This window comes from Mobula birostris, chromosome X, assembly GCF_030028105.1.
Source record: "Mobula birostris isolate sMobBir1 chromosome X, sMobBir1.hap1, whole genome shotgun sequence".
Taxonomy (NCBI): domain Eukaryota; kingdom Metazoa; phylum Chordata; class Chondrichthyes; order Myliobatiformes; family Myliobatidae; genus Mobula; species Mobula birostris.
This window is the reverse complement of record NC_092402.1, coordinates 40,164,099-40,190,609: the sequence shown is the minus strand read 5'-3', so window position 1 is coordinate 40,190,609 and position 26,511 is coordinate 40,164,099. Positions and strand designations below refer to the sequence as shown.

Genomic DNA, 26,511 nt, shown 5'->3' with positions numbered 1-26,511 from the left:
AAATCCACGTATTGCCCCGTCTACTCGTGGATGCACTTCCCTTTCCCTTTACCTCTCAAAGAGAAGTCGTAACACGTAGATAGCCCAAATCCAGGGCAAAAGAAAGTACAGATCCTTGAGCCGGGGGTAGACTGGGTTCTGCGAGTTTTCTAACTGTGCCCTGCTGACGTTGTGTGGAAGCCAGAAGCCCTCGTCCCAGACTGAAATAGAAAGCCACAGCGGCAGCCAAGCGCTGCCTTCCATCGTCGGAGCTGCCAAGCGCACACACTCACACAGTAAGTCTGCAACGAACGTGACCTCTGCCGTTCTGTACCATCGATTGGTTAAACATATTCGAAAACAAATTCCTGCCCTCGAGTTCCACAATCCAGCGCACCATTTTGTATCAAAACATTTCGGATAAATTAAAGAAAGACGGGTGTACGATAGCAGATAAGATAGCTGTCTATGAGATTAGATAATATTCACGTAATCAAACAGGTAAGAAGAGTTAAACAGTGGCTAAAATAAAACGTTCGTCAAAGGGTTTTGCTCTTGGCGTTTAATATTAAAAATCCAATAGTTCATTGATTCAAAAATATAGTATTTTAATAAGGCATAACGGGGAGGTTAATTAAATCGACAGTAGGGCGGTTCCAATTTAACACACAAGACTAAAACTTCAACAGCCGTGTACAGATTCTCACACAAAGATGATTCATTCACTGTGCCTCGTAAGTTTCCAATGCTTCGTTGTTTTTGAATCATGGTGTGTGTATATATACAGTATATACAGAGCGTCATTTTAGCCAAACTTTATTTTAAAACTGAATCTCTAAACTTGTATTATAAATACGTTTAGATATTTTTGCAAAAGAATATTTAATAAAATGTCCAAAGAGGTACTTTGATTTGCTATTAACAGCAGATAGCACGGCTGGTTCGGAAGCCATTTTTTCCTCAACCACTGACTTAGCAGAGTTTAATGCATATGATAAAGCCTTTTAAAATTGAATATTTTTTCCATCTGATCTGATTAATTTGTCAGCTCTTTGACATTCTTCACTTGAAAGATGCTAAACAAACCTATACTATCAGTAGAATATGGAAAACTGTGAAAACCAGTTAAATCAAATGTTGCAGGGCTTGGAGGCTACTAAAAATCATTTTGTTTTTCTCTGATATTGGTTAAAGACAAAAGTTGCCAGACAAAATAGTTTAAGATGAGCTGGTGTTTCTGAGCACCACTGTTGCAACAGTTTTATTATATCGGAAAAAAATCTTCAAAAGAAATAAACTTTTAAAAGGTACCTTTTAACATTCTCTTAAGAGTAATTTTCTGCTGTATGCCCAAATGTTGTATTAAATAACAATCTTTTTTCATGACTATTTGAAGATTTTAAAAAATGTGGATCTTTCTTGCTTAAAATGCTTTTAATTAAGCATTTCTGCCACTGGGCTTTGAGAGTTTTCAGTTTTGAGATAAAGAACAGAATGAAAATATTAGTACATCTTATTTAATTCAAATACATTTTACTGGTTCTAACTGAGCAGTTTATTACAGAGTATACAAAACATTGATTTACTTTTGTGAATCATAGTACTTGATTATGTTTTTAGTAACCTGCAGCTTTTGCTTTGTTTGCACACCCATGGGTGAGGTTCAGTTTTCAGTATCCAGAGCAAGGGCTTGTAAATTAGTCAATATCAGAGCAGACAATATCCATGGACAAATGACAAGAACACGAGAAAATAAAGTAGATCACCTGGCCCTTAAAGCCTGTCCTGACATTCATTATGATCATGGCTGATCCACCCCAGGCCTCAACTCTTCCTTTGTGTCTGCTTGTATACAGCAGATAATAATGTATCTGCTTCCTTATTAAATACTAATGAGATAGTGTCCATAATCTCTGGGACAGAGAATTCTAGAGATTCACTACTCTCTGCAAGAAGATGATTAATCAGTTGATGAGATGGTCAGATAAATGGCAGATGGAAATTAATACTGAAAAATGCGAGTATTACTTGTTTTAGAAATACTGATAAGGCTACAAACAACTCTGGAGAAACTCAATATGTAAAGTAGCATCTAAAGTAGATGTCTTGGGCCTTCATCTGGACTCTGGAAAGATATGATTCAAACAATTGGCTGAATCCTAGGTATAGAGAGGAGCAGAGAGATCTGCATGCACAAGGACCACCGAAGGTGGTTAAGAAAGCATATAGAAAAATTCTGAGAAAAATTCTTCATTAGTCAGGGAATAGAATGCAAGAGAGGGTATACCCATTTATTACATCAGTTATGCCACAACTGGAGTACTATGTACAGTTCTAACCACCACACTATAAGAAGTACGTAATTTCACTGGAGAAAGTTGCCTGGGATGAAGCATTTTGGCTTATGCAAAGCCTGGAGAGATCGGTTTAGTGGACAAGGAAAGTAGGGGATGGAGGCATAATCTGATAGAGGTTTGCAAAACTATGAGCAGTGTAGATCATGAGAAATATTTCCTCAGCTGCAGTGTTTACAGCCAGAAGGCATAAATTTAAGGTACGGGGTATGACATTGAAGGCTGCAGACTGAATGTTGGAAACTGTGATTAGTATAAGACCATAATATATTGGAGCAGAATACATACGTACTTGATGGCCAGCAATTACACAGTGCGCTGAAGGCCCTGTTTTCATACTGTATGACTCTTTGACTCTAATAAAAAAAAAATGGGTTACAAACTTCAGACAAATACTACCCAGGCCTATGTGAAATCATACAGTTTTGCTCATCTTTAAGTATCTTCTGTGTCTATAATCCTTGCCCTTTCTTTCCCAGCTCTATTGGCCCAACACCCCAACTCCTGACTACTGATCTGAAACCCTTCACCTTAATTATCAAGGTTACCATCCAAATGCCAAGACAACTTCATAACTAGTATTTTTTTACACCTCCAATTCTATCCCAATGATCTTGGACTACCTCACTTCTGGTTCTAGAATTATTGTATTTTTACATGCAATCCACTGATGGAGCAGGTGGAATCTTGAATTTTCCATTGATGGGTTCTTGAATGGAATGTTACTTGGCCAAGTGTGAGTCAATTACACCTTTATAGACACCAACTGGCCTCCAAGTGCTTGTTGCATGCATATGCAGTGTTATATAGTATATTCAGAAGGAACGAATCACAATGCATTAGGAAGCAAATTCAATAAATTTCCGGTACAGCAGGTTTCTCATCACATGAACAGTGCTGGAAATAATTTGTAGATATTATTTTTTAAAAAGTATCTGTTCTGATTTCCACAATCAGAATTACTTTAACTAGATGTTATAAAACCAATTTTAAAAACTTCAGCAATCAATCACATCCAGAAGTAAAGTCAAAGTCACAATTGACTCAACTGTAACATTCTCATCAGAAGTCAGAAGTTTGTGGGTTCAAGTCCCACTCCGCTATATTAAAAATTAAAGTCTGTCACGAGCCTCATGGCCCATCAGGCCGGTGCTTATGCCATGGCGTGAAGCGACTGAGAGAATGAGACTCCCCTCCCCCCCCAGATAGGATGCCAGTCTATTGCGAGGTTAACTCATTGCCGGTACCCATTCTTAGCTGGGTAGACTGTAGCATTGTGTGGTTAAGTGCCTTGCTGAAGGACTCACTGCCTCGGCCAAGGATCAAACCCACGACCTTCAGATTGCTAGTCCAACGCCCTAACCACTTGGCCATGCGCCACACACTCCACTGTATAATATAGGTTAACATTCTAGTGTAGTACCAATTGATTGGTTTTTTTTCAGTTGGTGCATTATCAAATCTACTTTGTTTTACATGAGAAGTGTTAAAAGTTCTGTTTGCCATTTTGGATGGATGTAAAAGGTACTTCAACTAAGCTTAGGGAAATTCTCTCTAATACCCTGACCAGTATATACCTTTCAAATATGACCAAAATAGATTGTCTTTTCATTGCTATTTGGGACGTACAAATTGGTTGCTTTTGTTTACATGACAATAGAGAAGATATTTTAGATATACTTATTTTTTAAAGTGTTAGGCTTTCAAAAAAAGTGCAAGCAAATGTTTCTTAATGTCTCATCTAGGGTGACGGCAGGTAGCACAACATTAGGCTCTAAATCCCTGAGCACATGAAAGAAAAACAAAATTGACATGGTTTCCATGCCTAAGTACTATCTAGGGACTCATTGTTAACTGATTGTGTAACAACAAGATTAGCTCATGGCTATTGCTTTCCTGCAATCATAGAGTCTTGTGACAGGAAAAGATTTGGGAGGGATGTGTGGCAATTGCATCATAAACCTTAAAGAAACTTATTTTCTCTTGACACCAACACTACTCCCTCTGGAGGTTGTGTGAAGAAAAAGCTACAAAGACAATTTCTGACATTCAAGATCCCAGATACAAGTAAATATTTAACAATAGATCTAGAATATCATATAATATAGAGGTGGGGAATTTCATAATAATATGTAAAGGTAAACACAGAAGATTAATTTTAAATTAAGAGGAGATGGTTGTTGTTAATAACATCTGAATAGACCTTGCCATGTTCCCTATAAGCACCAACACTACAAAAATCTACATTACCATCACCTTTTTTATCATCTCCAAGGTCTTATTTGTCATGCTACCTTCCAAGATCCAGTACTGGATAAGCACAAGTTTTGTTACGTTAAATGTTGGAAGCAAAAAACCATTATCTTCATTCCATGATGTAAACTCTGAACCCCTCACAACAGCACTCCTCTTCCTGGGACCGGACTGTTCACAACCTGTTTGAATATGATCCCAGTTCATGACCCCACATCTCCTTCATTCCCAAGTCTGTCTACTGCCTCTTGCTGTGACATGGATCGTTTTGCCTCAAGAAGGGATGGGGAAAGAACCTAGACTGTGTTCTAGGAGCCAGTCACACTCATCAGATTAATTTCTTCATGTTTGATCAGTGATTAGGAATGGAGGGGTTTAACTGTGAAAGAGACAAAAAAAAAGGGATAATCCTGAGAGACTCAGCCCTTGCCCTTGTGTAATAGGTATGAGTTTCCCACTCCCTGTTTGGATAAGGTCAAGAACTGCAGGAAAGATGTGCAAGCTGCCCCACGGCACCATGACAGAGAGAGCCATTCAAGTGGGGACGGGGTTTAAGAAAACGGTAACATAGTAGTTATCAGGTATAGCATAATTAGGAGAACAAATACTGTACTATGCAGTAAAGGTAGAGAGTTCTGGAGACTATGTTGCCCATGCACAATCAGGGTTAAGGAACATAAAATGCTGAAGGAATTCAGCAGGTTAGGCAACATGTATGCAGGGAAATGAACAGTCAAAATTTTTGGGCTGAGACCCTTCATCAGGACTAGAAAGGAAGGGGCTGGAAGCCAGAGTAAAAAGGTGGAGGGAGAGGGAAGAGCACAAATGATATGCAAGTCCAGGTGAGGAGCAAGTGGGATGAAAGGGAATGATGTGAGAAGGTAGGAGGTGATAGGTTGAAGAAGAAGGAATCTGATAAGAGATCATGGAATATAGGGAAGGAGGTGGGGACTAAGAGGGAGATGATGAGCAGGTCATGGGGGCAGGGGAGGGAAAGAGAAGGGGTGAAATGTCCAGTACCTATACACTTCCATCACTCATCAGGAAGCCCTTAAGGCTCTCCATCTCTTTCATGACAACAGACCTAACTAATTGCCCTCTACCATCATCATTCTCTGCCTCCCAGAACTGGTACTTACCCTCAACAATTTCTCTTTCAGCTCCTCCCACTTTATCCAAACTAAAAGTGCAGTCATGGGCAAATGCATGGTTTCCAGCAATGTCTGCCTTTTTGTCAGCTAATAGTACAATCTAAGCAGTCCAGGTTCCAAGCCTACACTAGTAACACTCCATAATTCTTTCTCCACTGTGTTGAAGACTGTATTGGTGCTGCTTCCTGCACCCATGCTGATTGAGCAGGTCAATTTCATCAACTTTGTTCTTTACTTTCACCGTATCCTCAAATTTACTTGATCTTACTCGGCCGCAACGTTGACTGTTCATTTCCCTGATTTGATTCTGCCTGCGCTGCTGAGTTACTCCAGCATTTTGTGTGTGTTGCTCAAGATTTCCAGCATCTGCAGACTTTCTTGTGTCAGGGATAAGGAACATGCCTTCTGGGCTGAAGAAGAACTGAGTGGGAAAGAGAATATCCAGTTGCCATGGTTTAGGTAGGCGCTAACAATAGGTAGGATCTTGAAGGTGGTTCTGATGAGGGATTATAAACAATTGAGACAAAATTGAAAAGCAGAACCACATACAAATTGGCAAAAGGTAAGTAAGATTAGAGAAATAAGCCCATGGTACAAAGAATGGTGTGAGAGAAATGAGTTCAGATTCATGGACATTGGCATCAATATTGCTGAAGGAGAGAGCTGTTTCTTTGGGATGGGACTAATCTGAACAGTGCCCTGGTGAGTTGTTCAAAGAAAAGGCTTTAAAATAACTAGACGGGTCTAGTGGTGAGAAGTTCAATAAATCAAGCAGAAATTAAACTTTGGGATCCCTGGAAAACAAAACTGGGAATTAATTACAGAAAACGAAGAAGTACACGCTTTGCATCAGTCTTCACAGTAGAGGACACTACAAATATCCCAAATATTCAGTTCCGGTCGCCTCACTACAGGAAGGATGTGGAAAACATAGAAAGGGTGCAGAGGAGATTTACAAAGATGTTGCCTGGATTGGGGGGCACGTCTTATGAGAATAGGTTGAGTGAACTCGGTCTTTTTTCCTTGGAGCGATGGAGGATGAGAGGTGACCTGATAGAGGTGTATAAGGTAATGAGAGGTATTGATCGTGTGGATAACCAGAGGCTTTTTCCCAGGGCTGAAATGGCTAGCACGAGAGGGCACAGTTTTAAGCTGCTTGGAAGTAGGTACAGAGGAGATGTCAAGAGTAAGTTTTTTATGCAGAGAGGGGTGAGTGCATGTAACGGGCTGCCAGCGACGGTGGTGGAAGCGGATACGATAGAGTCATTTAAGAGACTCCTGGACAGGGGTACATGGAGCTCAGAAAAATAGAGGGCTATGGGTAACCCTAGGTAATTTCTAAGGTAAGGACATGTTTGGCACAGCTTTGTTGGCCGAAGGGCCTGTATTGTGCTGTAGGTCTTCTATGTTTCTATATGTTATGTTTTTGTTTCAAATTAAAGAACTTGTAACAATCCCTAACATGGAAGAACAATTTGTAGGAAAACTAATTATCATTAGATCCCAGTGACCTTTATCTAAGTCTATTAAAGGAAGCAGTTGCAGAGATAATGGAGCCAATGCTGAATTTTTCCAAAGCTCATTGAGATCCAGGAACATCCTATCAGATTGGAAAATTGCAAATGTGTCTTCGATGTTCATGGAGGAAACAAAATGTGTACAATTATAAGCTTGTTAACAACCTCTGTTATGGCAAAATGTGGGGGTTTATAATCAAGGAAGAAGTAAGTTAGTAATTTAGAAAGCTTAATGTAATGACACCATTGGCAACATCATTTCATGAAAGGTTTGACAAATTTGTTTAAGCTTTTCTTGAATGTAAAAAGTAGAGTTAATAGAAGGAAATGAAAGGGTTAACATATAAAGAATATTTGTTGGCTCTGGGACTGTACTTACTGGAGTTTGAAAGAATGAAAAGGAGGGGAAATGGAGAGGATGGTTCCTATAGTGTGGGAGTTGTAGGACCAGAAGGCACAGCTTCAAAATAGAAGGACATTCCTTTAGAACAGAGATAATGAGGAATTCATTGCCACGGACAACTGTGGAGGGCAAGTTATTGGGTATATTTACAGCAGAGGTTGATAGGTTCTAGATTAGTAAAGATGCCAAAGGTTACGGGAGAAGGCAGGAGAATAGGATTGAGAGGGATAATAAATCAGCCATAATGGAATGAAGAAACATACTCGATGGGCCAAATGACTTAATTCTGCTGCTTTGGCTTATGGTCTTACAGTCTAACCTGTATATGTAGTGCACTTGGATATGCAGAAATCATTTGGACAAAATGCCAGCCACATAAAAGGCTGGCACACAAGATAACAGCGCATGGTATTGTGTGTCGGGGGGGGGGGGAATCAATTATTAACATTGCGGATTGGCTATCACATAGCTAACAGAGTCAGAATAAATTGGTCTCTTTCAGGCTGAAAGGAAGTTACTTGTAGAGTCCCTCAAGCGTCAGTTATTGGCCCTCACTGGTCTCTGATCTGGAAGAAGGAGTAGAGTGTAAGTTGTCCAAGTTTACCAATGACACAAAAATAGGTGGGAGGGCATGCTGCAATACAGAAATTTGGACTCTGCTACAGATATGGATAGTTTGTGTATGTGGACGAAAATTTGACAAATGTAGTTTAATATGGGAAAATACGAAGTCACACACATTTTGTAGGAGGAACACACGTTACATGAAGGAAGACTGTAGATGAATAATGGGATCTAGGTATTTTATATGTACAAATTGTAAAAGGTTAGTAGGTAGGTGCAGTAAGTAATGAGGAATGTGAATGGTGTATTGGCCTTCATTGCAAGAGGTTTAGAGTTTAGAAATAGGGAAATATTCTTATAGTTCTACTGAATACTAGTGGGGCCACTCCTAGAGTGGAGTACACTGATCTGTATTCTTTGCATAAGATATACTGGAGGTAGTACAAAAGAGAGAATCACTGGGCTAATTCCTAAAATGAGAGGGTTGACCTATCAGCAGTGACTAAAGAGATTAAATCTATATTCTTTGGAGTTCAGAAGAATGAGGGATGATCTTATTAAAGTATATAAGATCCTGAGGGAGTAGAGCAGGGTAAATGTCAAGATGTTTCCGCTCGTGGAGAATCTCTAATCTGGACATATAGTTACAAGCTTTAGAGCGGGTCATGGTCATCTAGATCTAAGGCATGTATGAGTTTTCAGACACTGCAGACATTCTCTCTTCTTCCTCCTCCTCCCATCAGTTAGAAGAAACAAAAGCCTTTAAGCATATACCACTAGTCTCAAGAACAGTTTCTATCCTACTGTTATAAAATTATTGAGTGGTCCTCTCAAAGAATGAGATAGACTCTTGACCTCAAAATCTACCTTGTTATGGCCTCGCACCTTACTGCACTTTCTCTGGAACTGGAACACTATTCTGCATTCTGTTATTGTTTTCCCTTGTATTACCTGAATGCATTGATGTGATGAAATAGTCTGTACGAACAGCATGCAAAACAAAGTTGTTCAACATACCTCAGTACATGTGACATTAATAAACCAATTTACCAATTTCAGAATTGTAGTTATTGTCACTGACATTGTGAATTTGTTGTTTTGTAGCAGCAGTACAGAGCAAGTCATAAAAATTATTAAAATTCCAAAAAGAAATAAATAAGAGAAACAAGATAGTGTTCCTGAGGCTTATGGAGGTTAGATCAAAGAGGAAATCAACAAACTTTTGAAAGATATGGATAATTGCAAATTTACACAGAAGAGGAAATGAAGCTTGGAGTAGATCAGCTATGATCTGATTGAGGCAGGCTTTCTTCTTCTGGTGCTATTTTGTTCTGTTCTTCTTCAGCTTATCAGGTGCTTAAAATATCATCTGTGTTTCTGCATTTAACCATTCCGAAGGTCTCCAAGCTGACTCTGTTGTTATCTTTAACTTACTGAAAAATCTGGTACCCCTATCCTTACTCGCTGTAAGTTCTGCTCACCCGTCTTCCATACTCTCGATGGCCTACATTGGCTCCAAGCCCTGCAATATATTAATAATACAATCTCCCAAAGTACTGAACCTCTTCCAATTCTAGGTACTTGCATCTCTGTAGTTTCCTTCATTCAACCATCGTTAAGGCGTAAGTTTCCAGAATCTGTCCACATTTCGCACACATTTCCTCCCATAATATCTAGTTATTTGACCAAGGTTTTCATTTGGCTTGTCACCTAGAGCGCGTCAATAGCAAATTCTGTTTGTAACACCAAATGTGCCACATAAGTGCAGTTTGTTCCGGGAATCACTCAAGGAGTAATCAAACTGAGGTTCTGGGACAGCAAATAAAGATAATAGTTTTGACATGAAGATCATTCAATAGAAAAGTGGTACATTCACCTAGACTTACCTGACAACCAGCCGGTTGCTGCTCACTGACGTTTTTATGACGTCGTGTGTGCTTGGTTTCAGACGGAAGTTGACGCCAAATGGCGGTCGGTCAGAGTGGCTCTGGAAAAAGCTGCGGGTGGTGACGGAGAAGGATGGACGACGTGTCCTTGTCGGATTCGGAAAGGGTGGCCGGGGAGCGATGGGCGCCGGTGGGGGCCGTGGCGAACCCCGAGGAGGAGGAGAGCAGCGTGGCTGGAGTGGGCCTGGCGGGCGGCGCGGCGGTGGCGGTGATGGCGGAGAAGATGCAGCGGCTGGAAGGTGAGCAGGAGCTGCTGAACTCGTCGCTGCTCGCACTCACCTCGCACTTCGCCCAGGTGCAGTTCCGCCTCAAGCAGATCGTTAACGCGCAGAGCGATGAGAAGGAGCGGCTGTTGAAGGAGCTGGAGGACTTCGCCTTCAAGGGCTGTCCGCAGCCCTTCGTAACCCGGGCACTGGACGGACAACAGCTGGACAGTGCGGTAAGGACTTTCCTGTAATATCTGCTTCATGTCAGAGTTCTTGTTTAAAGCCATGGCCCAACGTGCACGAATAGTTTTTAACGTAAATACCCAACTTCTAGAAAGCGAATTGTATTTATTGTATTTCTGATGCTATGTGCTGTTGATGTTACTGTAAGCTTTACATTGTACCTTTACATGCATACGTACACTTTTGCGGATGACGAACTCGACTTTGATTTTGAGAAGTTCAAACCCATAACTTAGCGACAAACTTTATCCCATGATATGGGACACCGGCCTCAATCAATGAAAATTGGGTATTACCTACTCAGTTTAAAACAAGCTAGGTACACGAGGTGCATTATCAATTTGAGGACTCCATTTTCTGTATTCTCTGCACATTCCTTTTGACTTACTGCTAAGAAGGCCCCACCTGTGTCTTTTGTTAAATAGCTGTTTGACCATTCCCACGCCCATGTATAACTGCATGTTCTGAATAGCAAGGTCACTGTAACAAAAAAAATGCTGCTCATTTTTTTAAATTACCTATATTGAAAGAAGCTTTTGACTTTACAATTGAGATTTTAGCCAGTGTATCGGTTATAACAGAGCTTTGGATGGCGAGACTGTTAAATTTCACCTGACATAGCATATGGGTTGCATCTGCCAGAATGCCCCAGTGTAAAACTCTGTAGTTTATGTAATATTACCTCTTACTTCACCTTGCGTTGTATGAAACTGGGTGAGTCAATATTTTCATTAGTCTTGTGTTATAATTTCCTCTGTTTTATTTAATAGATATTACAGCATAGTTATTTGTGGCGCTTAGCCAGATGTATATCACTATTCACAATTCAGTAACTATAATTTGTGACTGTTTATAGTTTGGTAGACTCTAAATCCACTTATGAAATCGGCATTCAAGATCAAAAGCATACTTGTGTTTCTATTGTACTGTTATTTTTCTCCATTAATTCCTTGACAAGAAGCTTGACAAGTGACTCTGCTAACAAAGTTATGAAGACTGAAAGTTTTGTATTGTGAAACTCATTGCCTGTGGTTAATAGCTATTGTGAATGAGCCTGATACAATCCTGAATGTTTCACATATAAAACCAGGCCTTAATTGTGGATGTATCCCAGCACTAACAAAGATCGCCATTAACAATTTCTACAAATACTAATTACAGGATAATCCAGCTGACAAAATTGTGGAAGGCAAAGTTTATCATTTTGATTTGTAATTGGTCATTAAGTTTTTAAAAATTACAATTGTAGTATGGCTTAATAAATACAGCCTGAACTTTGTGTTCCAATTTATTAAAAGTGATCAAGCTGACCTGTAATTTGAAGCAAGTGATTGTAACATATCAAATTAATCTCATCTTCATTTAACCATCCAAAATAAGTGTGTTTTGTAAGCTTGCAAAACATTTTTTATAATCAATAAGACATTGTGATTGTGATCATTTGTGTGCAGCAACATGGAAAATTAATGCAAAAATTACATAACTGAAGTTTGACTTGCAGGCATTAGATGATGGCTCAAATCATAAAAATGTATAACTTGTATCTCATCATTGTGTACTTTGAAACTAAGCTGTAAGCATAATGCATTATCCTTATTTAATGATTCTTCAATCCATATCTGATATTATTTCTCAAAGTTTCCCTTTAATGCATTTTTGTTACCCCCAATGCTTTATTACATTCAATCATTTAGAGATTTCTTTTCAGAATAGATGTCTATTTAATTGAAATAATTGTGAAGGTTTTTATGATGCAAAAATTATATAATCTATTCTCTCAAAATGGAAGGTGAAACAGAGCAAGATTGGTTATTGTTTTGAGTTGTGCACTGCGGGTGAATGACTGGACCTGATGCCAAGGCAGTAAGTATGAGCATCCTAGAGGAATTGAACACGGAAGCAGGCCCTTTTGCCCAACTCATCAGTGCAGACCGAGATGCCCATTTAAGCAATTTGCCTTTATATTTAAGCAGAGTTAGGAAATATAGCACTACCTCAGAATGCATTGTAAGTATTCAATAGCTTGTCATTCTGTTGCCTGCATTTGACCCACATCCCCCTGAATCTTTTCTATTGATGTGCCTTTGCAAATTTCTTATAAACATTGTTGTTTTACCTGCCTCAAATAGTTCCTCTGACTGCTCATTCTATACAAAGCGTTTGGGAAGATGGCGACACACTTGAACGCAGCGGCTTCCACGGGGCCAACTGAAGGTGGTATTGTCTTTTTTTAAATGTATTTTTTTACGATCACAAGACCCTGCTGGACATTAAGAACTTAAAGTACTGCAGGTCTACCCCATCAATGAGTTTATTTTATTTATTGTGATACAGTGCGGAATAGGCCCTTTGAGCCACACCGCCCTGCAATCCCCAGTTTAACCCTGGCTTAATCACAGGACAATTTACAATGACCAATTAACCGACCAACCGGAACGTCTTTGGACTGTGGAAGGAAACCAGAGCACCTGGAGGAAAGCCATGCAGTCACAGGGAGAACATACAAACTCCTTACAAACAGTGGCAGAAATTGAACCCAGGTTGCTGATGTTGCAAAGCAATGTGAGTTTCAGGTTAGCAGTGAAACTGAAGGTGCTGGACTTGGTGTGGATCATGCTGCTGCCTGCATCGGAGTGGGTGCGTGAGGAGTGTGCAGTCTAATAACGAATGATCATCTTAGTCACTTTTCTTGTAATTGTAAGGCCCTGTGGACGTTGTTAATGTGAAATGCTGCAAGGCTGATTCACTAGTTTATTGGTGAACAGCGGGGAATCTACATGGCCTCGGTTGTAGCAAAAACTGGGCCTCAAGCTGCAATGTCGCTTGTTTGCAGCCACCAGGGGAGCAGCATCGGAGTTGGTGCTGCCCTCCAGTGTTTGCTTGGCAGAAGACAAGACAAGATGTATTGTGTTCAACTGCTGACTTCTCCAACTTTCATGGACTCGGGGACTTGGACTATCTTATTGTATAACTGTATTCTACTGTTATCTTGTGTGCCTTGTTTTGTGTAGAACTGTTGGTACTGTCTCTTGCACCTTGGCCCTGAGTAATGCTGTTTCATTTGGCTGTTTTCATGGGTATTCATGTATGGTTGAATAACAATTAAACTTGAACTATATATACACCACCCTCTGCTGGTTCAGCCCACAGATATTTTTAAATCTGTCCCCCTCACCTTAATTTTATGCTGGCTAGTTCTTGATTCTATTTTGGTGGGTAAAAGACTGTATGCATTCATTCCACTCTCCCTCCCCAGTCTCCTGTGCTGCAAGGAATTAAGTAATAGCCTGCCCAACCACCTGATTTATTGCAGCAATGGAAGAAGGAAAATCCTCACACTCTCCAACCATGTGAACTTTGTAGTTCAATGAAGCTTTGAGAGTTGTACAAGAATAAAAGAAGCTGAAGTATCCTTAAAAATACTGTTGTCAAAACCCAAAAGATAAACCAATTGAAAGCTTCCATGCAAATTAACAAATTGTAGTTTATGAAGCAGAAGGCATTCTATACAAGCATTTCTTGTTGGTAATTTCAGATATTAGCTCTCCCACCAACACTTCATGTAGACTTCTCTTTATTTACATGCGCAATTTATGCCTTATTTGCCTTGAACCATCATTCCTTTTTGACAATTAAAGAAAGAAGCTAGATGTGAACCGTTTGCCCTGTTATCCTATCCTATCACAGCCTTTCCTTGCTCCTGTTGCCTGTCACACACTCTATCTTGCGTCCTGTCCTTCAAACACCTGTGCAGGTGATACTGTCTAAACTTGAAGCTAAGATAGGTGAAAATGTTGTCCCGTAGCCCTAACCATTGTTATTGTGGGATGGGGGTATCCTCCTGATTTGTTCATTCAACAAGTGTTCATTCATGTTGAGCCAGGCAGACAAGGCACAGGAATGCAAATGGATCATGTGCTGTGTGGTAAGAGAAAATAGCTTGCAGGTGGTTGTAGCTATCATTGAGATCCATTGATGTTCATATGCCTATGTCTGTGGAAATCAGAGAGGGCTGGTGATAGCAATTAGGACAAAGCTACATTCATAGGTAAAGGGGGAAGTAATCACAGACATGGAAAAGTGCCAGTGCAAAATTAGATGACAAAGACAGGGGTGCCAGTATGGAGGTGCGACAGAATCAACCATTTTGGCACAGATCTACACCTGACCAAAGAAGTACTAGGTGGTAGAGGTCTGCACCAGTTTGTTCACAGTATGGTGTGAATAAGAGCTTTTGTGCTGTTGGTCATTATTAATTTATTTTGCAGTTAATAATTTATAAATTTCAGCATTGTGCTTCTCTAAACTGTTTACCTAAAAACTATATTAATCTTTTTAAAGTTTGAATATTCAGAATTGAAAGAATTAAGTACAACAAAACTATTATGAATCATTTGGTTTAGCTAATAACCTTGCTATTACTTTGATAACTTTTAGTAACTTGCATATATTTGATTTTCTTTTCCTCTAGGATGTAGTTCTGTTTATTTGTAATTATCACTCAGCCTTTTCCAACCTCATTTAATCTATTTTGCTTTTCAGCCTTTGAGCTTGTCTTTCAAGAGTTGTCAGTGGAAAAAATACTTCAAATTGTTTCTTTGCAATCTATTATGCATTTGTTTTTTGAATGTAAATACATGGTCCTGAACTGTTTTAGCCATGGGTCAGACTGTAAGATGTGTATTTTTTTTAAGGACATTTTAAATAAAAACTGAAAATGAGAAATATATTTTTGTGTTTCCTTCAGAGTGAAAGGGAAAAACTTGAAAGGCTCGAGGCCCAAAGACAGAAGCAGAAGGAACTGATTATACAACTAAAAACACAGTTGGATGACTTGGAGACATTTGCTTATCAAGAGGGCAACTATGAGTCTCTCCCACAGTCGATTGTCCTAGAGCGCCAGCGGGTGAGGCTTGTAGCTATGTGCTATAAATTATCAAGGTGTACCTTGGACATTACCTCATTTCATGTGTGATCAATTTCATTAAGAAGTGCACTTGGCCAATATTCCTAGCGTCCTCAAATATTTAGACATGAAGCCACTTTGGCTCCAACACAGCTAATGAACAAAATTAAAAGAAAACATTAATACTGAATTTGGTAGAGAGAGAGGGGAAAAAAGCAGTTTATCTTTCACACCTTTCATTGAGTCAACAGAGTCATCACCCTAGAATGTTATTGAGGAGTATGCTAATTGTAATATTTTGATAACTTTTGGTTAGCAAGGATATTCAGGGAAATGGAATTGAAGGAAAAATTAACCATACACCAACTGAAGGTGGGAGTATACTGAGAAGAGCTTTTTTTTTCCTTTGCTTTTTATTATTTATGGAATCTGGGTATTGCAAGTGACCAACATTCATGGTCTATCTTCATTTGCTGTTGTTGTAGTTGTGGAATGCTGTCTTTTTGAACCATATAGTGTTTTGGTACAACTGTGAGGATGATTAGGAGTTATTCATGTTGTTCAAGACCTGGTGTCCCAAATAGCCAGGCCAGCTCTACCTAATGCACTGGGGGAAAAAAAACATAAATGTTGTCTCTGCAAAACGCTTCAGATTCATTGACAGGGCAAACAAACAAATGTAAGTGTTCTTCTCCTAGTCAATATCCTCAAGTGGAGGTTCTAGTTCCCTCTAATCAACTACATTGGACTGCTATGTTGTATACCTGTCCAACACCAGGCTGGTGCAGTGGGCCTTTTATTCTGAGCCCTGTCTTGGGAAGGGAAACTAGCTGGACAGAGAAAGACTCAAGGACCTGCTCAAAATAACCTTGAAGAAATGCAACCTACTCACTGTATTCTTGGGGTTCCCTGCCTATATCCACTCAGTGGAGACGCAGCGTTCAGATGTTATTGCTATTCTAGTCCATGCATCGTAACGCATGGAACGGCCATATTAATAGCAGAGGAAGTGCACCGCTACACACAATACCCAGTTGGTCGCCCTGTCAGGCACCTCTGCCCCATCTGGCATTCCCATATTATCCTTTACAACGCACAAATCTGGAAAGGAAGCAAATCTTCCTTGATCCCAAAGGATTGTCAAAGAGGGATTCCACAACACATTACAATTGTGGTTACAATCAAGGAAGTACTTTTAATGTAGGGGGAACGCTGTCAGCCTGTTTGTGCAGAACAAATTCTCTCTAACAGTAATGAAATACATGGCTAAATTAACTATTTAGTAAGTGTTTGAGGGTTAAATTTTCGCAGAGCACCATATAAACTCCAGTTCTTTCAGTAATGTATGGGATCTTTTATATTTTTCTGAAAGACAACTGTGGCATTGTTCTGATGCCTCAATGGATGATATATTTGATATGCAGCATTCCCTTATTATACTACAGGAAGAGCTGCTGAAATTTTGCACTCACACTTGTACGGAAGTTAAACTTGCAGGGACAGATGTTCAAGGGGTAATTGTACATGGAGCCTAAGAGAGCTTGCATTGTTTTGTCTTTTTATTTTTAGGTGATCATTGATGAATTGATTAAGAAGCTAGATGTGAACCTAAATGAAGACTTTAGCAACTTGTCGCCAGATGAACTCCGACATCGTGTTGATGCAGCAATTGCTCAAATAGTGAATCCAGCAAGAGTGAAAGAACAACTGGTGGACCAACTTAAAACACAGATTAATGACCTCGAAATGTTCATCAATTTTCTCCAGGGTGTGTATGTCTATTGACCCACACTCCTTGATCTTAAAATTGGTTGGGTTGAAGTGTGAATTATGTATGCTTCAAAAGTTAGTTCAAAAAATTCTGTATCATTGTGCTCTTGTGAGATAGAGCAAATAGTTCCTCCTTGCTTGAACAGGAACAAAAATATTTGAATATCTATGAATTTTCCTGGATTTGTGTGCCATAAGTAGTTCACAAGGAGTTTTGTTTCTAATAGCAAATCAATATGAGCCTTCAAATATTGATTTGCTCTGTTGAAACCTTAAATTGGAATTGAATTCAATTAACCTGGAATTCAAATCTTAGGTTTTATTTTCGCCCCAAGTAAAAGAAATGAATGTAAATTCTGAAAGCATTACAAAAGTTCACTTCATTCACTGCCTGACAATTTTATCAATTTATCTTGGTCTTTACACATGTTTATCACACAGGTGAAGTTGGCAGTCCCCCACAAATTGAGATTGGGAGGTGTACATGTCCTGTACATGGAGTAAGTGGCTCCAAAGCATCAACTGCAAAATTATCAAGTGGAAGCCAGCACGGTGAGGTCCAGTTTCTCTAAAGCACTGTCTCTGTTCTGGATTTATGGGCTCTTTTGATAGTCCAGACAAACTCCTCTTCTATAACAAACTACTATTATACCATCAAGTTTTACCACTTGGTAGGAGGTTACTTGAATATATAGTATACTTGAGGAAAGTTATCCTGTTTATAATCAAGACTGACTCAAGGTATCAATTATTGGCTTTTGTATTGTGAAGAAAAGTCAGCACCATTAATTCATGATTGAGTTTATTTTTACTATTTTCAAAATACTTTTGTGTCCAAAAGCAATTTTAGCTGACTTTGCAATGATGCTGTGTTGTTTTTCCTTCTCCAATGTTTTTGTAGGTTGAAACAATTGTTTCTTGTTTAACTTGACTTTTGAAATGTGTTAAGTTTTTGAAAATCCAATGCAAATTTTTACATTTGTAGAAAAGAAACTTGAGAAAATTCAAGTAGCCCAACTGTGAACATAATCCTTTATTCCAACAACTATTTCTGATTATTATTGGATTTAAGAAGCAATTAATTTTGAGACACAATCATCAGATGTGAGTAGGATTGCATGCAGTATATCATCCAGGAACTACTTTTGTTGTTTTTTTTTTTTTGAAAGGTTGACTTTTCTGTTTTGCAGTGGATCCAGAAATGGCGAGAAAAATGAGGGCAACTGGGCTAAGTCTCATGCGCAGAGCCCTGGCAGTGCTGCAGATATTTGCTGTTAGTCAGTTTGGGTGTGCGACTGGTCAGATCCCGCGTGGATTGTGGCAGCCTGATGAAGCTAACAAGGACTACAGTCCACTGCTACTGAAACTAGAAGGAGCTGTGGATAAAGTAAAGCATCTAGCGTTAAGCTATCAGTCGGAAGAACGTGTGATTACCTGCCGTGACCTCAGTCTTAATAGGAAAAATGAGCTAACAACTGCTGTTCGAAAAGAGCTGGCAATATCTCTCAGGGACCTGATGAGCCATGGTTTGTATGCTTCTTCTCAAGGAATGAGTTTGGTTTTAGCTCCAATTGCATGTATTTTACCCTCATTCACAGCAGCCCCGCAAACTATACATCCATGGCAACTTTTTGTGAAATACTACACCACCAGAAATGGCAGAGCCTTTGTAGAGTCTCCTGCTCGTAAGCTGTCTCAATCTTTTGCCTTGCCAGTGTCTGGAAGTGGTGTTGTGACTCCTAAACAAAGTTTACTGTCTGCGGTTCACACTGTGCTTACTGAGCATGGCCCCTACAAGCGCAGTGCAGATTCAGAATTTAAGGCCTTAATATGCATGGCGTTGAATGAGCAGCGTTTGGTTTCCTGGATAAATCTGATCTGTAAATCTGGAACACTTATCCAGAGTCACTACCAGCCATGGAGCTACATGGCTTCAACTGGTTTTGAGAGTACACTCAATATTCTTAGTCGTCTTAGCAACCTGCACTTTGATCTGCCGTTCGACTCTGCTGTTCGACAATTAAAAAACATCAAAGATGCTTTTTAGTGTTTCTTGATCGGTATATTTTATTCAAAGCATTCTATTTTCTCCTATTTAAAATTAATTTAAATGTTACTTACAAATTAAACTATGCTACTCCTTTATGAATTTAAAGTTTTAGTTGAGTGGTTGAGGCATGTTTAGAATTGATTGGATCATTTTCTTCCCCCAGTGATCAGTTACAGTTCTATTTTAATTATTTAAGTGGCAACAGGTATCCTTTTATGAAACTCCAGAATTAAAAATTTATAAGAATATTGCAGATTGTTCACTGAATTATAGGATGTACTTCCGTATGTCATCAGCAAAGTATAATGGGATAATTGCAAGGAATGTGACATTTGGTTGAAGTGCATATATTATCACAGATTAAATTGGTCTTCTGGACAAGTTACAATTGTTTTTGGAAAGCATGATTGTGAATTTTGTACATAAGCTTGAAGCTGGGTGAAGGTTGAATGTTTTTTCATATTTTTGTCATTTTTAAGAGGAATGTCTGCTAATGAAAGCTGAGGCATTGCTGCAAACTGGTTAAGTAAAAGAACAGCAAACCATATATTATATTTAATGAGGCCTCTTATGACAGAAAATCGTGTTCTAAAGCAAAAATTTTTGAGGGAGAGCCTTTGTCAAGTTTAATGGCAAAGGTACAGTATTTTCTCCATTCTTGATCTGTTGGTTAATTTTTACATTTAATCATTTCCTAGTCTGCACATCAGGCATCAGCCTAGAAGTAGCCGAGCTTTAGATCTGTAGTCGAAAGGACTTATTCAAGCTGGAGGTCTGTAATTAGTGGTGTTCTGCAGGGATCTATGGTGGGACCTTTGCTGTTTGTGATGTATATAAATCATTTGGATGAAAATGTATGGGTGTGTTCGTAAATTTGTGGATGATACCAAGATTGGTGGAGTTGTAGATAGTGTAGAAGACTGGCATTAGAATACAGCACAATATAGATCAGTTGCAGATATGGGCAGAGAAAAGGCAGATGGAATTTAACCCAGATAAATGTGTTGCACCTTGGTAGGGCAAATGCAGGGAGACAGTACACTGTTAAGGGCAAGATCCTTAATGGTGTTGCTAAGCAGAGAGATCTTGGGATCCAAGCTCTTTGAAAGTGACTGCGCAGGTCGATAGGGTGGTGAAGAAGGCCGATGGAATGCTTGCATTTTATTATTCAAGGCATTGAGTTCAAAAGTCAGAAGGTTATGTTGCAACTTTATTGAAATTTAGTTGGGGCACATCTGGAGTATTCCATACAGTTCTGATCGCCCCATTATAGGAAGGATGTTGAGGATTTGGAGAGGGTGTGGAAGAGTTTTACTAGGATGCTGCCTGGTTTAGAGAGCATGTGCTATCATGAGAGGCTGGTCAAACTTGGGTTGTTTTTTTTTTTGAGGCACCTGAGGGGAGATCTAATGGAGGTTTACAAGACTATGAAAGATAGAGTATCTTTTTCTGAGGGTGGAAATGTCTAAAATCAGAAGGCATGAATTGAAGGTGAGAAAGGGGATGTGAGGGGCAAGTTTTTTTACGCAGAGTGGTGGATGCTTGGAATGCACTGCCTGGTATGGTTGTAGGAGCAAGTACATTATGGACTTTAAGAGACGTTTAGATGGGCACTTGGAGGCCATTCATTCAGCATTTTCATTTGATGTAATTTGATCATTTCCAAACTTGTTTTATCTTTCTGTACTGTTGTTGGAGGGGAATGGAGTCGTCGACACTAAGGTTTTCTTCTTTTCCATTTTTAAGTTGTTAGTTTTGCCCAAGTCTTTTAGTTTAGTTGATTAATTCTGTTTTTCTTTGGGGATGGGGTTTGTTTGTTTTTTTTTCTTTTTCATGGTTTTTTTTTCCAGTTTTTTTGCTTTGTATTATCCGTTGTTAGTTCTACATGATTGGGAGCTTTGTTAATTTACACTATTTGGTTTTGCAATTACTTTTTTAAGTGTAACAATATATCTCCTACTATTTGTATTATTGCTATGTTTTGTTTCTATATTTTGAAATTAATAAAAAGATTGAAAAAGATGGGCACATGAATGTGAGGAAGATGAAGTGATATGGACAGTGTGAAGGTGGGGGGGATTAGTTTTTCGGGGGGAGGGTTTGGTTTACTTTTTAAGCTAGTTTGACACAACATTATGGGCTGAAGAGCCTGTCCTTGTGCTGTACTGTTCTATGTAAAAGAATTTTTGACACTGTTCTGACATTGCTCCAATGTATCTCCCTTTTTGTATAAAAAGAAGTTATGAAGAACCTGCCCTTATGCCTAATGTTTGAGCTTGTTACATGGGAAATTGCTGTTTAAGCCCACACCTACCATTGTTTCGTGTGTTCCAAATGATCATTCTGTATTTTTGTCTTGCATATTAATTTTGTACTGTCTGGATATTGTATATGACCAATGATGTAATTGACTACTGTAAGTGTTTGATATGGGGTGTGACATTTTCTTTAATTTCTCGTGTATTAATTGTTCTTGCTACCAAGAATATCTATTATTACCTGATCATTATGATCACGTAGCTAAGTAAATATAAATCTCTAATATCTTAAATTTAAATTGTTTATTTGTTTATACACATTAAGATGTAATGTATTCAATTAAATCATGATTGCCTAGGAGGTCATGAGAAATCATGGAAATCGGCTTTCATTAACTGGCTTTGCATTTTTTTTGCTGAGGTATTATTAACATAATATTATACTTTTTTTCCTGGTCAACACTATTCTGATATGTAGCATTTGAAGGTAACATGTTGGATGAAATATATTGACATCTTAGTTATTTTCTGTCCAGTAATCCCATTTTCTCTCAATTATCTTAGAAGTTATGTATGTCGTATTCATTTTATGTACTTAATCACTTCATTGTGAAAATGGGATCACTTGATAACAGGGTCAATTGAAAATGGGACCATTGCACTGTTTAACCTATAATCTGTGGCAAATTCTTTCTTTAATTTGGGTTAGGTTTGGAGAAAGGTCTAGTCATGTGAGTGCAAATTCAAAGTCCTCAGTTATGCTAAGAAAAAAAATGGATCAGGAGTGTTTCATTCTTTTGAAACATTTGAAATGTGCACTACACCAGAGCACAAGAATGGAAAGAAAAATCCTTGTAACATAACAATGCCCAGACAATATTTCTCATCAATCTTCATTTTAAAATGGGAGCAAACCTTAACTAAACAGAAAATTGTTATTTTTTTACCTCATAAAACAGTAAGGTATGTAATCCATATGTATAATCTGTGTTGTAGAAAGTTGATAATTTGATCAGTTTGATTTTTATTTTGCTAAAGGTTTAAGCAAAGAAAGAGCTGAAAATTTTTCAAGAATTAAACCAAATTTGATGCCTTTTGATAGCCATTGTTAGTTTGATCAGAATTCCCTTTGGCATTTGTAAAGGTGAAACTTACTAATTCAGAATTTATTGGTTATTGTACTGTCTTGTATTGTCTAGTTCAAATCACTGGGTAATTAGATTTTTTTAAATCATTCCCCAAAGTCTCTATATCTCAGTTACAAAGGAGTATTTGTAACTTCTGTCAGAACCTTGATTCTATTGAATTGCATTAGTTCATGAATGTACTTGCCCTGGGGTTAAATGAAACATTTTCAGAAAAATATCAATGTTGTATATTTTGCATTATTTTCCACTAAAACCTGTCGGAAACTTCACCCAGCTACTTGAAATCCTCACACTTGAATATTGGCTTCCTCTTTAAACGGCTTTAAACAAATTTGTAAAGTATGGTATTAAATCTGGAGTCAAATTCTACTTTAGTCCATTGGCTATGGGGGGTGGTGGGGAGGCGTGCGTGGCTTGCACCTATATGGTTAAGATGTTGAGTTGCTTGAGATGAGAGTTTGTTCACTTTTATTCAAGTGCCCTTAGGTGGGTGTTCCCACCATGACATTTTTGCATTTCCCAATGAAATGTGTTTATTGGCTTTTGTTATTTGCGGTCACTTCAAAACAATATCCTGCAGTTACTGCCAGTTGTGTTGGATATACTTTCTGTCTCCTGGTTAGTGAAGTCGTATCAGAGACATTTGACAAAAGTATGTGCTGACCTTGCCTGTGTGGCTTCTGCGTACCTTCCCAGCCACCCCCAACCTCTGTGACAGTAGAACAGTACATTTACAATATTGATGTTCTTGGTATGGACAACTAATAGAATAGTTAATCTTGATATAACTTCTACTTGAAGTGACTCCAGATTGCCATTCAGGTCTGTTTTAATTTCTGTTTGCATTACCATTATGGAATAGTGTTTTTTGTTTGAGCTGCTTATTCTGCAGGTAACAGGATACTATATTTACGTCCTGAGACAAGTCAGTTTTAATTGGCTGTCAAAGGCAGGTGGATTCAAATCACCTGTGTTACATGTACACTTAATCTGTGGTTGCTTTGTTTGATTTATGGATGCTTTGGAGTGATGTTGGCACTCATCCTGGTTTGTATTGTATTTTTGCTGCTATTCTGAGTCTTGACACTCAATTATAAATTTGTACTTAAGGGATGTTACTGAGGGACTGCTGTCTTTTTACTGAGATTTAACAACAAACCTGTTCAGATCTTTGATAAGATTCTTGATGTTCATGCCAATGTTTCCCACCAGCAATCACCTCCGAAAGCACATGAACCAATTAAGCATCACAATTGATGTTACTGATTCACCACACTTCAATTCATGTTGAAGGGGGCTTGGGAAGTCATATTTGATGATGCACAATGCCAGGTATATTTCCAAAGATGAATGGAATCTTGAGGATTATCCAGCTCAGTAATGAAACACTATCAGTTTCTGGAATTCTTCAAACTGATCTGGTTAATTTCAAATGCTATAATGCTCCTGCATTAAATCCTCAGCGCACAGTTTTTTTTTGGTCTAATATTTAACAATTTCAGTTGCAGCTATAGTTGTAATTGGTAAATTGTGTGTCTGGAACAAAATAACAATTTGCAGTAAATACACAGCAGATCAGGCAGCATCTGTGTAGATGAGAATACATAAAGTAGAAGTTGTGAGCAGGCCAGCAGAGCCATTCAAGCCTGCCCTGGCATTTACTTTAGACAATGATTGCTTCTGTGGATCATCACCACACACCCTGACCCACTTCAGGTTGATGACCCAGAGCTTTGGATCAGTGCTGCCAAATCTGAGTGTTTTATTTTTATTGAACTTTCCAAAATCTGTGTTTTACTTTGGTCTGAAACTGAAGATTATACCAAACCTTGTTACTTTTCAAGACCCCAAAATGAATAAAGTCTTGTAATTGGTAAACATGTTCAAAGTAAATTTATTATCAAAGTACATATTTGTCACCATGTACTACCCTAAGATTCATTTTCTTGCGGGCATTCACAGTTGATATAATGGATTCACTGGAAAAACTGCGCACAGCATAGACGGGCAAACAACCAATGTGCAAAAGACAAACTGTACAAATACAAAAAGGGAAAAAACAAAATAATAAATAATAAATATTGAGAACTTGAGTTGTAGAGTCTTTGAAAGTGAGTCCATAGGTTGTGAAACCAGTTCAGTGTTCAGGTGAGTGAAGTTGCTCCCCTCTGGTTTGAGAACCTGATGGTGGGGATCCTTGATGGATGTTGCTTTCCTGCGATAGTGCTTGTAGATGTGCTCAATGGTGGGGAAGGCTTTACCGGTGAAGGACTGTGCTGTATCTACTACTTTATGTAGGATTTTCCATTCAAGGACATTGGTGTTTCCATACCAGGCTGTGATGCAACCAGTTAATATGCTCTCCACAATATGTTTTAGATGATATGCTGAATCTTTGCAGACTTCTAAGTAGAGATTCTACTTTTATTGGTATGAGAGAGGAAATCAAAATTGGTTGAGTGTTAGACTATGGTTGAGTCACTCGGCCATATTGTGTAGTGTTACAATATGTAATTTTAGATCTGTATATCAGATAGGAGGAAGATTATTATCTTCATAACTTCCCAGGTTTTAAAAAATACTAGTTTTTATTGAAAGCTGTAAAGATAATAATTACCAGCTCACATTTTATGCTACTGGTCTTAGTAAATTATTTTGACTGCACTACATGTATCAAGGAAATGCCTTTACTCGCCAAAGGATATTGACAATTACATTAAAATGAGCAGCATTCTGTTATTTAAATGTAACTATGCAGTCAATATACACATTTTTAAAGGCCTTTGTTCATTCATGAAAAAAGCTCAGATCTTGAAAATTTTTGTGAAATCACCAAAAAAATTGATAAACAAGGTGAATGAAGACCAATTGACTATGCTATATCACTTGAATAAATGTAATTTCTTTGCTGAAATCTTTATTTGTCATGTCTAGGTTATAAATTTCAGGATGATGGTGAAAGCTGTGGAATGTAATTGTATATAAAGCTAATGTGTATATTTTGGAGTTGTAAAATTATGCAGTAGCATAAGTAGCATGAATTATAGTTCTGTCCTATTCTAAGTATCAAAGATTAAGAAATAAAATTCTGACTATTCCAATATTTGCAGTCATAGTTTGTATTACTATAGTTATAATGTTTAATCTTTTTCTATTTCAAAAAAACATATTCACCAGTTTGCTCTGGTTGAATTCAGATCTTCTGAATTAAAATTTCATAACACTTACTTTCATTTGCAATGTCAGGTGGAAAACTGACATTTGGTATTCTATGCTTAAAATGAAACAAGGCCTTAACCCAAAACATCAACTGTCCATAGATGCTGCATGAGTGCCTACAGCACGTGATGTTGCTCCACACTTGGAATGCATTGCAAACCAGTTCCAAAAATCTTTTGTCAAAACTTACTGTAGAATTGTCTTACAAATGGCAGCATTCACTGTAGGCTCCCTTCAATAAAAGGTCTCGCATTCTATCTGGTTCCTGATAGCACAAATAGATTCTTGTCCTCTTAACTAGTTACATTTTAATTATAATTATGTTAGTGACATTTTACTGCTCCAGGATTTCCAAATAGGTTTTTAAACTATACTTCTGTGAAGAGGTACAGGAGCCTGAAGACCCACACTCAAACATTTTAAGAACAATTTCGTCCCCTCTACAACACACATCAAAGTTGCTGGTGAACGCAGCAGGCCAGGCAGCATTTCTAGGAAGAGGTACAGTCGACGTTTCAGGCCGAGACCCTTCGTCAGGACTAAC

General features: G+C 38.4%; 1 protein-coding gene and 1 pseudogene across 2 annotated transcripts; one reads left to right on the top strand and one right to left on the bottom strand.

Moving 5' to 3' along the window:
- LOC140191862 (ceramide synthase 6-like) overlaps nt 1–394 on the bottom strand; it is a 29,563-nt pseudogene extending 29,169 nt beyond the window's left edge.
- rundc1 (RUN domain containing 1) lies at nt 2–25,835 on the top strand. 2 transcript variants are annotated; one of them, XM_072249656.1, is made up of 6 exons: nt 2–275; nt 10,170–10,606; nt 15,364–15,522; nt 17,092–17,290; nt 17,734–17,844; nt 18,483–25,835. In XM_072249656.1, the coding sequence occupies exons 2-6, from the start codon at nt 10,241–10,243 to the stop codon at nt 19,337–19,339; spliced, it is 1,692 nt and encodes a 563-aa protein (XP_072105757.1). In that variant the 5' UTR covers nt 2–275; nt 10,170–10,240; the 3' UTR covers nt 19,340–25,835. The 2 variants fall into 2 exon arrangements, with proteins under 2 accessions (XP_072105757.1, XP_072105759.1); XM_072249658.1 differs by lacking the exon at nt 2–275 and adding an exon at nt 386–480.
- The last annotated feature ends 676 nt before the right edge of the window (nt 25,836–26,511 follow it).

What these genes read in the sequence shown, in the direction of transcription:
- rundc1 (XM_072249656.1), top strand. Translation starts at nt 10,241, where the DNA reads ATGGACGACGTGTCCTTGTCGGATTCGGAAAGGGTGGCCGGGGAGCGA. An exon ending in GACAACAGCTGGACAGTGCG is followed by an intron (nt 10,607 to 15,363) that starts GTAAGGACTTTC and finishes TGTTTCCTTCAG; the next exon opens with AGTGAAAGGGAAAAACTTGA. An exon ending in TTGTCCTAGAGCGCCAGCGG is followed by an intron (nt 15,523 to 17,091) that starts GTGAGGCTTGTA and finishes TTTTATTTTTAG; the next exon opens with GTGATCATTGATGAATTGAT.